The sequence below is a fragment of the Nyctibius grandis genome, unplaced genomic scaffold (assembly GCF_013368605.1).
Source record: "Nyctibius grandis isolate bNycGra1 unplaced genomic scaffold, bNycGra1.pri scaffold_59_arrow_ctg1, whole genome shotgun sequence".
Taxonomy (NCBI): Eukaryota; Metazoa; Chordata; class Aves; order Nyctibiiformes; family Nyctibiidae; genus Nyctibius; species Nyctibius grandis.
Window position 1 is genome coordinate 405,349 of NW_027167600.1, and position 13,654 is coordinate 419,002.

The 13,654-nt window shown below is 52.4% G+C and overlaps 2 protein-coding genes across 2 annotated transcripts in view; one reads left to right on the forward strand and one right to left on the reverse strand.

Moving 5' to 3' along the window:
* LOC137677434 (IgGFc-binding protein-like) overlaps nt 1-8,570 on the forward strand; it is a 30,247-nt gene extending 21,677 nt beyond the window's left edge. Inside the window, exons 13-19 of the mRNA XM_068424738.1 lie at nt 532-1,096; nt 1,924-2,516; nt 2,617-3,190; nt 3,747-3,946; nt 4,476-4,856; nt 5,048-5,334; nt 8,427-8,570. Of these exons, the coding sequence (XP_068280839.1) occupies nt 532-1,096; nt 1,924-2,516; nt 2,617-3,190; nt 3,747-3,946; nt 4,476-4,856; nt 5,048-5,334; nt 8,427-8,484 (2,658 nt within the window). The 3' untranslated portion in view covers nt 8,485-8,570. The remainder of the gene's footprint in view (nt 1-531; nt 1,097-1,923; nt 2,517-2,616; nt 3,191-3,746; nt 3,947-4,475; nt 4,857-5,047; nt 5,335-8,426) is intronic.
* LOC137677433 (IgGFc-binding protein-like) overlaps nt 1-11,128 on the reverse strand; it is a 72,622-nt gene extending 61,494 nt beyond the window's left edge. The window contains exon 1 of the mRNA XM_068424737.1: nt 11,045-11,128. The gene's annotated coding sequence lies outside the window, so the exon portion shown is untranslated. The remainder of the gene's footprint in view (nt 1-11,044) is intronic.
* Between the last annotated feature and the right edge of the window lie 2,526 nt (nt 11,129-13,654).

A 13,654-nucleotide genomic window follows, 5' to 3' on the forward strand; every position in this document is an offset into this window, starting at 1 on the left:
CTGGAGGGGTTGAAGACAAGACTGGACATGGCACTTAGTGCCCTGGTCTAGTTGCCATGGTGGTGTCAGGGCCATGGTTGGACTTGATGAGCCCAGAGGGCTCTTCCAACCTCATTGAGTCTGGGATTCTGTAAGTCCAACCCTTAACCCAACACTGCCAAGGCCACCACTACCCCATGTCCCTCAGCACAACATCTACACAGCTTTTGAACCCCTCCAGAGATGGGGACTCCACCACCTCCCTGGGCAGCCCCTTCCAATGGCTAATGACCCTTGCTGAGAAGAAATGCTTCCTGATGGCCAACCTGACCCTCCCCTGGCCAAGCTTGAGGCTGTGTCCTCTTGTCCTATCGCTGGTTGCCCAGGAGAAGAGGCCAACTCCCACCCTGCTACAACCTCCCTTCAGGTAGTTGTAGACCACAATCCTCCCCCGTGCAAAGAGGTTTTGTGAAAACTCCCACATCTTGCGTGTTTTGCACTAGCCCTTTGCCACCTGGTGCCACCACCCGCCCTCCCCGTCACCTTCCCCAGGTCAACGGCACCTTCGTGGAGCTCCCGTTCACCCAGAAGGGCCAGTTCGAGCTCTACTACAGCGGCGTCCACGGCTTCGCCCGCACCGCCTTCGGCCTGCGCGTGAGCTTCGACTGGTACAGCTACGCCCGCGTCATCGTCCCCGACTCCTACGCCGGCGCCGTCTGCGGCCTCTGCGGCAACGCCAACGGCGACGCCGGCGATGACTTCATCACCCGCGACGGCCAACGGGCCGCGGATGAAATCCAGCTGGCCGACAGCTGGAAGGTGGGAGACGTCCCCGGCTGCTCGGCCGGTTGCGTGGGGGATTGCCCGGCGTGCAACGAGGAGCAGAAACAGCCCTACCGCGGCGACGGCTACTGCGGGGTCATCGCCAGGACGGGGGGACCCTTCCGGGCTTGCCACCACGTCGTCGACCCCGCGCCGTTCCTGGAGGACTGCGCCTTTGACGCCTGCCACTACAAAGGCCACCGGGACACCTTGTGCAAAGCCATCGCCGCCTACGTGACGGAGTGCCAGAGCCACGGCGTCGGCGTGGAGCAGTGGAGGACGCCGACCTTCTGCGGTGAGCGGGGCCACAAGGGGATTCCAACCCCCCCCCCCGCCCCAAAATAAGGTTTTGAGCCCAACCACCCACCCTTGGCTTCGCTCGGCGTCATGGAAACACAAAAACGCTCCAAAATCGGTTTTATTCACCCCGTTTCCAACATCTTACAACTCAATTAGTCAACTAGACCATGGCACTAAGCGCCGTGTCCAGTCTTGTCTTCAAACCCTCCAGAGATGGTGACTCCACCACCTCCCTGGGCAGCCCCTTCCAATGACCCTTGCTGAGAAGAAATGCTTGGAAAGGAGCTTTGGGTTGGGAAGGACCTTGAAGACCATCAAGTCATGTTGCCATGGTGGTGTCAGGGCCATGGTTGGACTCGATGAGCCCAGAGGGCTCTTCCAACCTCATTGATTCTGTAAGTCCAACCATAACCCAACACTGCCAAGGCCACCACTAACCCATGTCCCTCAGCACCACATCTCCACGGCTTTTGAATCCCTCCAGAGATGGTGACTCCACCACCTCCCTGGGCAGCCCCTTCCAATGGCTAATGACCCTTGCTGAGAAGAAATGCTTCCTAATGTCCAACCTGACCCTCCCCTGGTGAAGCTTGAGGCTGTGTCCTCTTGTCCTATCGCTAGTCAGCTGGGAGAAGAGGTCTACTCCCACCCCGCTACAACCTCCCTTCAGGTAGTTGTAGACTGCTTTGTTGTAGACTATGATGTCCCACCACCAAAGACCTGCTCGCATTTGCCCCCAACCTTTGATGGAGACACTCCCCCTGATGCTTTCATCTCCAAACCCAAGTGGGGCTTCATATTTTTCTCCTCCCCTTCTCGCAGGTCCTTCTTGCCCCCGTCACTCGCACTACGAGCTCTGCGGGAGCAGCTGCGCGGCCACGTGCCGCGGCGGAGCCACCCCCGAGGGCTGCGCGTCGGCGCCGTGCGCCGAAGGCTGCTTCTGCGACGAGGGCTTCGTCCTCAGCGGCGACGAGTGCGTGCGGGCGGGCGAGTGCGGCTGCGAGCACCAGGGCCGCTACTACAAGAAGGGCGAGGATTTCTACGCCACGTGCGGGGAGAGGTGCCGTTGCAAAGGCGGCGGGGCGGTGGAGTGCGAGGAAGTCTTCTGCGGCGCCCACGAGGAGTGTCGGGTGGAGGACGGGGTGTTGGGGTGCTACCCCGCCGGCTACGGGCGGTTGGTGGTGTCGGGAGACCCCCACTACGTGACGTTCGACGGGCGAGCTTTCGACCTCCGGGGGTCCTGCACCTACGTCCTGGCGCGGCTCTGCAAGGCGGAGCAGCGGCTGACGAACTTCTCGGTGCTGCTGGAGCACGAGGTGAGCCGAGGTGGCAACCTGGCCCTGATGAAGAAGGTGGTGGTCACCATCCACGGGTACACGGTCAGCATGGAGAGGGGACGCAAGTGGGAGGTGACGGTAAGTTGCGTGGGCCCTGTGTGTAAAATACTCCGATTCGGGAGTTGGGGTGTAACCAATGTGTGTGTAAACACCTCCTCGTCCTACGTGCACCCCCCAGGTGGACGGGGAGCGCTACACGCTGCCGCTGGTGACGGAGGACAAGAAGCTACGGGTTGGCCAAGAAGGCAACAACATCGTCCTCCAGACGGCCGCCGGCCTCCGCCTCCTCTACAACGTGGCCACCTACCTCCTCGTCACCATCCCCGACGCCTACCGCGGCCGCGTCTGCGGGCTGGGCGGCAACTACAACGGGGACCCCGGCGACGACTTCCAGCTGCCCGGCGGGTCCCTGGCGCGGAGCACCGAGGAGTTCGTCACCTCCTGGAAGACGCCGGTGGAGGAAGGCGCGTGCACCGACGGCTGCGACGGCACGGCATGCCCCGTGTGCGACACCGCCGACGCCGCCCCTTACAGCGCCGCCGACTCCTGCGGGCTCATCCGCGACCCGGCGGGACCTTTCGGGCCGTGCCACCCGCGGGTGAGCCCGGTGGAGTATTTCAACCACTGCCTTCACGACCTCTGCGCCGCCCAGGGCGCCCGCGACGTCCTGTGCCACGGCCTCCAAGCCTACGCCGCCGCGTGCCAAGCCGCCGGCGCCGCGATCGGCGGGTGGAGAACAAGCACATTCTGCCGTAAGTCCTCCAGGACACCCCCACGGCGCCACCCCAACTCCTTTTTTCCCTCCAAAGCCACATTTTCCCCCAGAAAAACCCTCCAATTTTGCCATCGTGGCCTTTTTTGGTCCTTCTTTCCACGAAGACGACGTACGAACGACCCGTGTAACAGCGCACGACGCTGCTTTTTGCTTCATTTCCCCCAAAATCTATCAAATACCCCAAAATTATTTCTAAACCTCCCAAAAAAGCTCGTTTGAGGGCTTCAAGCACCTATTTCCCACCAAAAAACCACCCCGGGAGGAAGAAATTCCAACTCACCACCTCCAAAAGGTCAATATTTGCATGAAATTAACCCAAAACGGGCACCCACTCACGCCTCAAGGTGATGAGCGATATGCAAATGCTTCAAGTTGGGTGTTAAAACCAGCACTGGGTTGGTTGAACATCTTCTGAAGCCATCAGAGATGTCCAAGACCATCGGTCAACCATGGAGACACCCCATTGGCTCCGGGAAAAAGGGTCATGAGGTTTTTTTTGGGGGGAAATAATGGTTTTTGTCCCTTTTTCCCAGCCCTCGCCTGCCCACCCCACAGCCACTACGAGCTTTGCACCCGCACGTGCGACTTCACCTGCGCCAGCCTCACCACCAGCACCCCGTGCAGCTGGACGTGCTTCGAGGGCTGCCAGTGCGATGACGGGTACCTCTTCGATGGAGAAACCTGCGTGTCCCTGGAGCAGTGTGGTTGCGTCCACCAGGGACGGTATTTCAAGGTGGGGTTGACCATCAAGGCTTGGGGTTGGTGGTTTTGGTGGGAATCAGGTTGAGGAAGGGTTGGGGGTGGGTTGTCCCACCTCATCGATGCAACTGGTTTGGGGATTCAGTCTTTGATGGGGTAGGTTGTCCCATCTAGATGATGCAACGGGTTTGGGGACTCAATCTTCCATGAGGTGGGTTGTCCCACCTAGATGGGTCAACAGATCTGGGGACTCATTTGGTGAGGTGGGTTGTTCCATCTAGATGATGGAATGGGTTTGGAGATTCCACCTCTGATGAGGTTGGTTGTCCCACGTAGTCAACGCAGTTTGGGCCTCAACCTTCCATGAGGTGGGTTGTCCCACCTCGATGGGTCAACAGATTTGGGGACTCATTCATTGAGGTGGGTTGTCCCACCTAGATGGGTCAACAGATCTGGGGACTCATTCGGTGAGGTGGATTCCCACCTAGATGGGTCAACAGATCCCATCTAGATGGATCTCCCAAACTTGGAGATGGATGAACCTCTGAGCCTTTCTTCTCCAGGTGGGGGAGACCATCATCTCCAGCAACTGCTCCATGAAATGCAACTGCCACCCATCCCGGGGCCTCATCTGTGAGGACCTTCGGTGTCCCCAGGACGAGGTGTGCACCACGCGGGACGGGGCGCAGCGGTGCGTCAAGCGGCGAGGCCGGTGCCGGGTCTCACCGGGGGCTTCCTTGACCACGTTTGACGGCGCCAAGGGCAGGCTCTTGGCCAGCGGCACCTACAAGGTGGCCGCCCTTTGCGACGAGAAGTCACCCAACTGGTTCAAGGTGGTGGTGGAGGTCAGCGAGTGCCGGGACGACAACACCCCGGCCGCGGCGGCCATCTTTGTCTTCTTCCGCGACGCTTTTATCACCGTGAATGCCAACATGGAGGTGTGGGTAAGCAGAGCATGGACAACCCTTGATGAGCAACATGAAGTCATCAAGACATGGAAGTTGGGTGGGATTTATCTCCTCCACCTTCAGACGCCCTTAGGTGTCCAACCTCGACGATATCTTTGCGCCGCACTATTTTTTTGGGGCATTCTGGGATATTTTTAACCCTTTTCTGATGTTTCTCCTCGCTGCAGGTCAACGGTCTCTTCACCCGCCTTCCAGCTGTGGTGGCCAAAGCCATCTCCTTGACCACCGCAGCGGAGAACATCACCATCTCCCACCCGTCGGGGATGGACGTGCTCTTCAGCCCCAGCGGGGAGGTGACGGTGACGGTTGGGGCCACTTTGGCCAACCGGCTCTGCGCCCCCTGCGGCAACTTCAACGGTGAACCCAACGATGACCTGAAGCTCCCTGATGGCCGCGCCGTGAGGAGCATCGCCGAGGTGGTGGACGCTTGGAAGGCCAGGGACTTTGCGGGATGGTGAGTGACCCCCCCAAGTCCCTCCCTAAACCGCGGGTTGGGCTTAGTTAAGCCGGGGGCAAGTAAGAGGGGAGGGGGCAACCTCCAGGGGGCATCAAGGGGTGGGGGGAGGTGGCACGCGGGAAGGTCTTCTCCAGCTTTGGTTTCATCCACAGCGACTGACACGCAAACCCAAGGAGATTGTGCCGGTGAGTGACGCTTCTCCTCCTCTGCTGTCACCTCTTGCCCAGTATAGAGCTCTTTGCCCAGTATACAGCTCATTTGCCCAGTATAGAGCCATTTTGCCCAGTATAGAGCCATTTTGCCCAATATGTCGTCATTTTGCCCAATATGGTGTCATTTTGCCCAGTATAGAGCTCTTTTTGCCCAGTATAAAGCTCTTTGGCCCAATATGGCGCCATTTTGCCCAGTATAGAGCCATTTTGCCCAATATGGCGCCATTTTGCCCAATATGGAGCCCTTTTGCCCAGTATAGAGCCATTTTGCCCAGTATAAAGCTCTTTTTGTCCAGTATAGAGCCATTTTGCCCAGTATAGAACCATTTTGCCCAATATGGCGCCATTTTGCCCAGTATAGAGCCATCTTGCCCAGTATAGAGCCATTTTGCCCAGTATAGAGCCATTTTGCCCAATATGGTGCCATTTTGCCCAGTATAGAGCCATTTTGCCCAGTATAGAGCCCTTTTACCCAGTATAGAGCCATTTTGCCCAGTATAGAGCCATTTTGCCCAATATGGCGCCATTTTGCCCAGTATAGAGCCATCTTGCCCAGTATAGAGCCATCTTGCCCAGTATAGAGCCCTTTTACCCAGTATAGAGCTATTTTGCCCAGTATAGAGCTCTTTTTGCCCAGTATAAAGCTCTTTTTGCCCAGTATGGAACCATTTTGCCCAGTATAGAGCTCTTTTTGCCCAATATGGCGCCATTTTGCCCAGTATAGAGCCATTTTGCCCAGTATAGAGCTCTTTTGCCCAATATGGCGCCATTTTGCCCAGTATAGAGCCATTTTGCCCAGTATAGAGCTCTTTTTGCCCAGTATAAAGCTCTTTGGCCCAATATGGCGCCATTTTGCCCAGTATAGAACCATTTTGCCCAATATGGCGCCATTTTGCCCAATATGGAGCCCTTTTGCCCAGTATGGAGCCATTTTGCCCAGTATAGAGCTCTTTTTGCCCAGTATAGAGCCATCTTGCCCAGTATAGAGCCATTTTGCCCAGTATAGAGCCATTTTGCCCAATATGGCGCCATTTTGCCCAGTATAGAGCCATCTTGCCCAGTATAGAGCCATTTTGCCCAGTATAGAGCCATTTTGCCCAATATGGCGCCATTTTGCCCAGTATAGAGCCATTTTGCCCAGTATAGAGCCCTTTTACCCAGTATAGAGCCATTTTGCCCAGTATAGAGCTATTTTGCCCAATATGGCGCCATTTTGCCCAGTATAGAGCCATCTTGCCCAGTATAGAGCCATCTTGCCCAGTATAGAGCCCTTTTACCCAGTATAGAGCTATTTTGCCCAGTATAGAGCTCTTTTTGCCCAGTATAAAGCTCTTTTTGCCCAGTATGGAACCATTTTGCCCAGTATAGAGCTCTTTTTGCCCAAAATGGCGCCATTTTGCCCCAGTATAGAGCCATTTTGCCCAATATGGAGCCATCCTGCCCAGTATAGACCCATTTTGCCCAGTATAGAGCCATTTTGCCCAGTATAAAGCTCTTTTTGCCCAGTATAGAGCTCTTTTTGCCCAGTATAAAGCTCTTTTTGCCCAGTATGGAACCATTTTGCCCAGTATAGAGCCATTTTGCCCAGTATAGAGCCCTTTTGCCCAGTATAGAGCCATTTTGCCCAGTATAGAGCCATTTTGCCCAGTATAGAGCTCTTTTTGCCCAGTATAGACCCATTTTGCCCAGTATAAAGCTCTTTTTGCCCAGTATAGAGCCATTTTCCCCAGTATAAAGCTCTTTTTGCCCAGTATGGAGCCATTTTGCCCAGTATAGACCCATTTTGCCCAGTATAGAGCCATTTTCCCCAGTATAAAGCTCTTTTTGCCCAGTATGGAGCCATTTTGCCCAGTATAGAGCCATTTTCCCCAGTATAAAGCTCTTTTTGCCCAGTATAGAGCCATTTTGCCCAGTACAGAGCTCTTTTTGCCCAGTATGGAGCCATTTTGACACGTATAGAGCTCTTTTGCCCATTATAGAGCCATTTTGCCCAGTATAGAGCCATTTTGCCCAGTATAGAGCTCTTTTGCCCAGTATAGAGCCCTTTTACCCAGTATAGAGCCATTTTGCCCAGTATAGAGCCATTTTGCCCAGTATAGAGCTCATTTGCCCAGTATAAAGCTCTTTTGCCCAGTATGGTGCCACTTTCCCCAGTATAGAGCCATTTTGCCCAGTATAGAGCCATTTTGCCCAGTATAGAGCTCTTTTGCCCCGTAAAGAGCTCTTTTGCCCAATATGGCGCCATTTTGCCCAGTATAGAGTCATCTTGCCCAGTATAGAGCCATTTTGCCCAGTATAGAGCTCTTTTTGCCCAGTATAGAGCCATCTTGCCCAGTATAGAGCCATTTTGCCCAGTATAGAGCTCTTTTTGCCCAGTATAGAGCCATCTTGCCCAGTATGGAGCCATTTTGCCCAGTATAGAGCTCTTTTGCCCAGTATAGAGCCATTTTGCCCAGTATAGAGCTCTTTTTGCCCAGTATAGAGCCATTTTGCCCAATATGGAGCCATTTTGCCCAGTATAGAGCCCTTTTGCCCAGTATAGAGCCATTTTGCCCAGTATAGACCCATTTTGCCCAGTATAGACCCATTTTGCCCAGTATAGAGCCATTTTCCCCAGTATAAAGCTCTTTTTGCCCAGTATAGAGCCATTTTGCCCAGTATAGAGCTCTTTTTGCCCAGTATAAAGCTCTTTTTCCCCAGTATAGAGCCATTTTCCCCAGTATAAAGCTCTTTTTCCCCAGTATAAAGCTCTTTTTCCCCAGTATAAAGCTATTTTTCCCCAGTACGGAGCCATTTTGCCCAGTATAGAGCGATGCTGAGGATGAGGAAGGGCCATGAGGTCTTCTTCTGACTGTGGCCCACCTTCCTCTCTTTCAGCCACGCCTCCAACCTGGTGAGGACGGAAGTGGAGGCCCCCGTCTACCCCATGGAGTAGGACGGAGGCGAGAAGAACGTGTCCACGCAGTTGTAAATAAATAACTCCTGGAGAGGTCCTCACGCCTCTCCAGGGACCAACCACCATCTTGGGTTGAGGTTCTCCACTCTTGGGTTGAGGTTCTCCAGCCTTGGCTTGAGGTTCTCCACTCTTGGGTTGAGGTTCTCCAATTGGGTTGAGGTTCTCCAATTGGGTTGAGGTTCTCCACTCTTGGGTTGAGGTTCTCCACCCTTGGGTTGAGGTTCTCCACTCTTGGGTTGAGGTTCTCCACTCTTGGCTTGAGGTTCTCCACTCTTGGCTTGAGGTTCTCCAGCCTTGGGTTGAGGTTCTCCAGCCTTGGGTCAAGGTTCTCCACTCTTGGGTTGAGGTTCTCCAGCGTTGGGTTGAGGTTCTCCACTCTTGGGTGACAGACCCCACCCAACGTCTCTCTGTTGCCACCACAATCAGGGGGAACAGCCTGAACTAATTAATGACGACGAGGCCCCGGATAATTAATTAGGACAAATCCCAAAGCAATTAAAAAAAACCCAAAGCAATTAAAGCAAATCCCGAAGCAATTAACGCAAATCTCAATTAATTAATTTTGTTATAAATCATTTAATTAATTGTGTTATAAATCACTTAATTAATTTTCTTATAAATTACTTTGTTATAAATAATTTAATAAATTTCGTTATAAATCAATTAATTTTGTCATAAATAGTTTGTTATAAATCACTTAATTGTTATACATAATTTAATTTTGTTATAAATAATTTAGTTAATTTTGATATAAATCACTTAATTAATTTTGTTAAAAATCAATTTTCCTATAAATCACTTAATATTCTTATAAATAATTTAATTAATTTTTTAATAAATCAATTAATTTTGTTATAAATCACTTAATTTTGTTATAAATGACTTAATTTTGTTATAAATCACTTAATTTTGTTATAAATGACTTAATTAATTTTGTTATAAATCACTTAATTTTGTTATAAATCACTTAATTAATTTTATTATAGATCATTTAATTAATTCCGTTATAAATCACAATTAATTTTGTTATAAATCACTTTATTATAAATGATTTAATTAATTTTGTTTAAAAGAATTTAATTAATTTTGTTACAAATCACTTTATTATAAATAATTTAATTAATTTTGTTTAAAAGAATTTAATTAATTTTGTTATAAATCAATTAATTTTGCTATAAATCTCTTAATTTTGTTATCAATCGTTTAATTAATTTTGTTATAATCAATTAATTTTGTTATAAATAATTTAAGTAATTTTGTTATAAATCACTTAATTAATTTTTTTCTAAATCACTTAATTAATTTTGTTTTAAAACACTTAATTAGATTATAAATCAATTAATTTCGTTACCAATCCCTTAATTACCCCCGCCCCCCCCCCCCCGCTCTCCCCAGCCCCGAATCCCCCCGCCCGGCGCTAATTAACGGGCATTAATCACGCGGGGGCTGGGGGGGGGGGCGGGCATCGGGGGGCACCGGGACCCACCGCGACCCACATCGCGACCCACATCGGGGGGCGCCGCGACCCACATCGAGGGTTATCGCGACCCACATCGAGGGGCGCCGCGACCCACATCGCGACCCACATCGAGGGGGCACCGCGACCCACATCGAGCGTTATCGCGACCCACATTGGGGGTTATCGCGACCCACATCGAGGGGTGCCGCGACCCACGGCGAGACCCACATCGAGGGGCGCCGCGACCCCCATCGCGCCCCACATCGGGGGGTGTCGGGACCCACATCGCGACCCACATCGAGCATTATCGCGACCCACATCGAGGGGCATCGCGACCCATATCGAGGCCCACATCGAGGGGGCACCGCGACCCACATCGAGGGTTATCGCGACCCACATCGGGGGGCGCCGCGACCCACATCGAGACCCACATCGAGCGTTATCACGACCCACATCGCGACCCACATCGGGGGGCACCGCGACCCACATCGAGGGTTATCGCGACCCACATCGAGGGGCGTCGCGACCCACATCTGGGAGAGCCGCGACCCACGTCGAGGGGCACCCTGACCCACATCGGGGGGCGCCGCGACCCACATCGCGACCCACATCGGGGTGTGTCGGGACCCACATCGAGGGTTATCGCGCCCCACATCGAGGGGCGCCGCGACCCACATCGAGACCCACATCGAGGGGTGTCGCGACCCACATCGGGGGGCGCCGCGACCCACATCGGGGGGCGCCGCGACCCACATCGAGACCCACATCGGGGTGTGTCGGGACCCACATCGAGGGTTATCGCGACCCACATCGAGACCCACATCGAGACCCACATCGAGGGGCTCCGCGCCCCACATCGCGACCCACATCGGGGGGCATTTACCTCCCACCGACGGCCCCCGCCCCCCCCAACCCCCCCCACCCCCCACTCCCACACTCGCCCCCCCCGCACCCCCCACTCGCCCCCCCCCATCCCCCACTCGCCCCCGCCCCCACTCGCCACTTTCCCCCCCTTTTAGCCCCGATTACGCCAATACCCCGTGGGGGGGGGATGGGGGGGGGTGACCGGTATCGCTTTACCTCCGGGGGGGGGTTGGGCCCGTCTCGAGTATCCGGATTAACGATTAAAAAACAAATAAATTGATATAAACCGAGGGCGCGTTTGGCTCCGAATTTCCCAGAACTCCCCGGGGGGGGGTTGGCCCCGAGCCCGGTTTCGCAACCGGAGGCGCCGCGTTTGTCCCGGGTCAAAAGGACCCGGGATATTGCATAAAAATGACAAAAAAAGGCGTAAAACCGGTTTAATTTATTAATTTTTAGATTAAATCCGGATTAAGGGGGAAGGGGAGACCCCCCCAGGGGGGGTTTTAGCCCCTCGTGGTGTAAACGCAAAGCGGGACCAGGCGCCGAAGGGTTAATCCGATGTGGCGCAATCCCGGGCGAAAAGCGAATTCTTGTGGTGTTTGTTTTGTTTTCTGCCTCAAAAAGGAAACCGGATCTGGGCGGGTTTGAGGAGGAATTGATCCGGAGGGAGGGGAGGGGGAGGGGGAGGCGATGGGGTGGCGGGGGGATGGGGAAGTGGGGTGGGGGAGGGGGATAATCCGGTCTGGGTGCAAATGTGAACGGTGCAAGGGTTTAACCCGGTGTAAATGGAAAAAGAAGGAGGAATAATCCGGTTTGGGTGCAAATCCGGATTGTTCAATGATTTAATCCAGTGTAAATGCAGAATTTGGGAGAAATAATCCAGTTTGGGTGCAAATGTAAAAGGTGCAAGGATTTAATCTGGTGCAAATGCAAAAATAGGGGGAAATAATCCAGTTTGGGTGCAAATCTGAATGGTTCAATGATTTAATCCGGTGTAAATGCAAAAGCGAGGAGGAATAATCCGGTTTGGGTGCAAATCCGGATTGTTCAATGGTTTAATCAGGTGTAAATGCAAAATTGGGGAGAAATAATCCGGTTTGGGTGCAAATCCGAATTGTTCAATGATTTAATCCGGTGCAAATGCAAAAGGAGGGAGGAATAATCCAGTCTGGGTGCAAATGTAAATGGTGCAAGGATTTAATCCGGTGTAAATGCAAAAACGGGGAGGAATAATCCGGTTTGGGTGCAAATCCGGATTGTTCAATGGTTTAATCGGGTGTAAATGCAAAATTGGGGAGAAATAATCCGGTTTGGGTGCAAATCCGAATTGTTCAATGATTTAATCTGGTGTAAATGCAGAAGGAGGGGGAAATAATCCAGTCTGGGTGCAAATCCGGATTGTTCAATGATTTAATCCCATGTAAATGCAAAATTGGGGAGAAATAATCCAGTTTGGGTGCAAATCTGCATTTTATGATTTAATCCGGTGCAAATGCAAATGGAGGGAGGAATAATCCGGTTTGGGTGCAAATGTGGATGGTTTAATGATTTAATCCGGTGCAAATGCAAAATTGGGGAGAAATAATCCGGTTTGGGTGCAAATCTGAATGGTTCAATGATTTAATCCGGTGTAAATGCAAAAAGAAGGAGGAATAATCCGGTTTGGGTGCAAATCTGAATTGTTCAAGGATTTAATCCGGTGCAAATGCAAATGGAGGGAGGAATAATCCAGTTTGGGTGCAAATGTAAATGGTGCAAGGATTTAATCCGGTGTAAATGCAAAAGCGAGGAGGAATAATCCGGTTTGGGTGCAAATCCGGATTGTTCAATGGTTTAATCGGGTGTAAATGCAAAATTGGGGAGAAATAATCCGGTTTGGGTGCAAATCCGAATTGTTCAATGATTTAATCCGGTGCAAATGCAAAAGGAGGGAGGAATAATCCAGTTTGGGTGCAAATGTGAATGGTGCAAAGATTTAATCCAGTGTAAATGCAAATGGAGCAAGGATTTAATCCAGTCTGGGTGCAAACGTAAATGGTTCAATGATTTAATCCGGTGTAAATGCAAAAATGGGGAGAAATAATCCAGTTTGGGTGCAAATCTGAATTGTTCAAGGATTTAATCCGGTGCAAATGCAAATGGAGGGAGGAATAATCCGGTTTGGGTGCAAATCCGGATTGTTCAATGATTTAATCTGGTGCAAATGCACAAACGGGGAGAAATAATCCAGTTTGGGTGCAAATGTAAATGGTGCAAGGATTTAATCCGGTGCAAATGCAAAAGCGAGGAGGAATAATCCGGTTTGGGTGCAAATCCGGATTGTTCAATGGTTTAATCGGGTGTAAATGCAAAATTGGGGAGAAATAATCCGGTTTGGGTGCAAATCCGGATTGTTCAATGATTTAATCCAGTGTAAATGCAAATGGAGGGAGGATTTAATCCAGTTTGGGTGCCCAGGTGCCCCCAAGACCCCTGGGTGCCCCCCGGACCCCGGTGGCCATGGGGGGATCCAGGTGGCCATGGGGACCCAGGTGGCCGTGGGGGGACCCAGGTGGCCAGCGGGGGGGGACCCAGGTGGCCAGGAGGGACCCAGGTGGCCAGGGGGGACCGAGGTGGCCATGGGGGGACCCAGGTGGCCAGGGGGGACCCAGGTGTGTGTGGGGACCCTCCATGGAAGGGACCTTGGGTCATGGGTGCCCAGGTGGGACCCAGGTGGCCAGGAGGGACCCAGGTGGCCATGGGGGGACCCAGGTGGCCAGGGGGGACCCGGGTGGCCATGGGGCAAATCCAGGTGGCCATGGGGGACCCAGGTGGCCAGGGGGGACC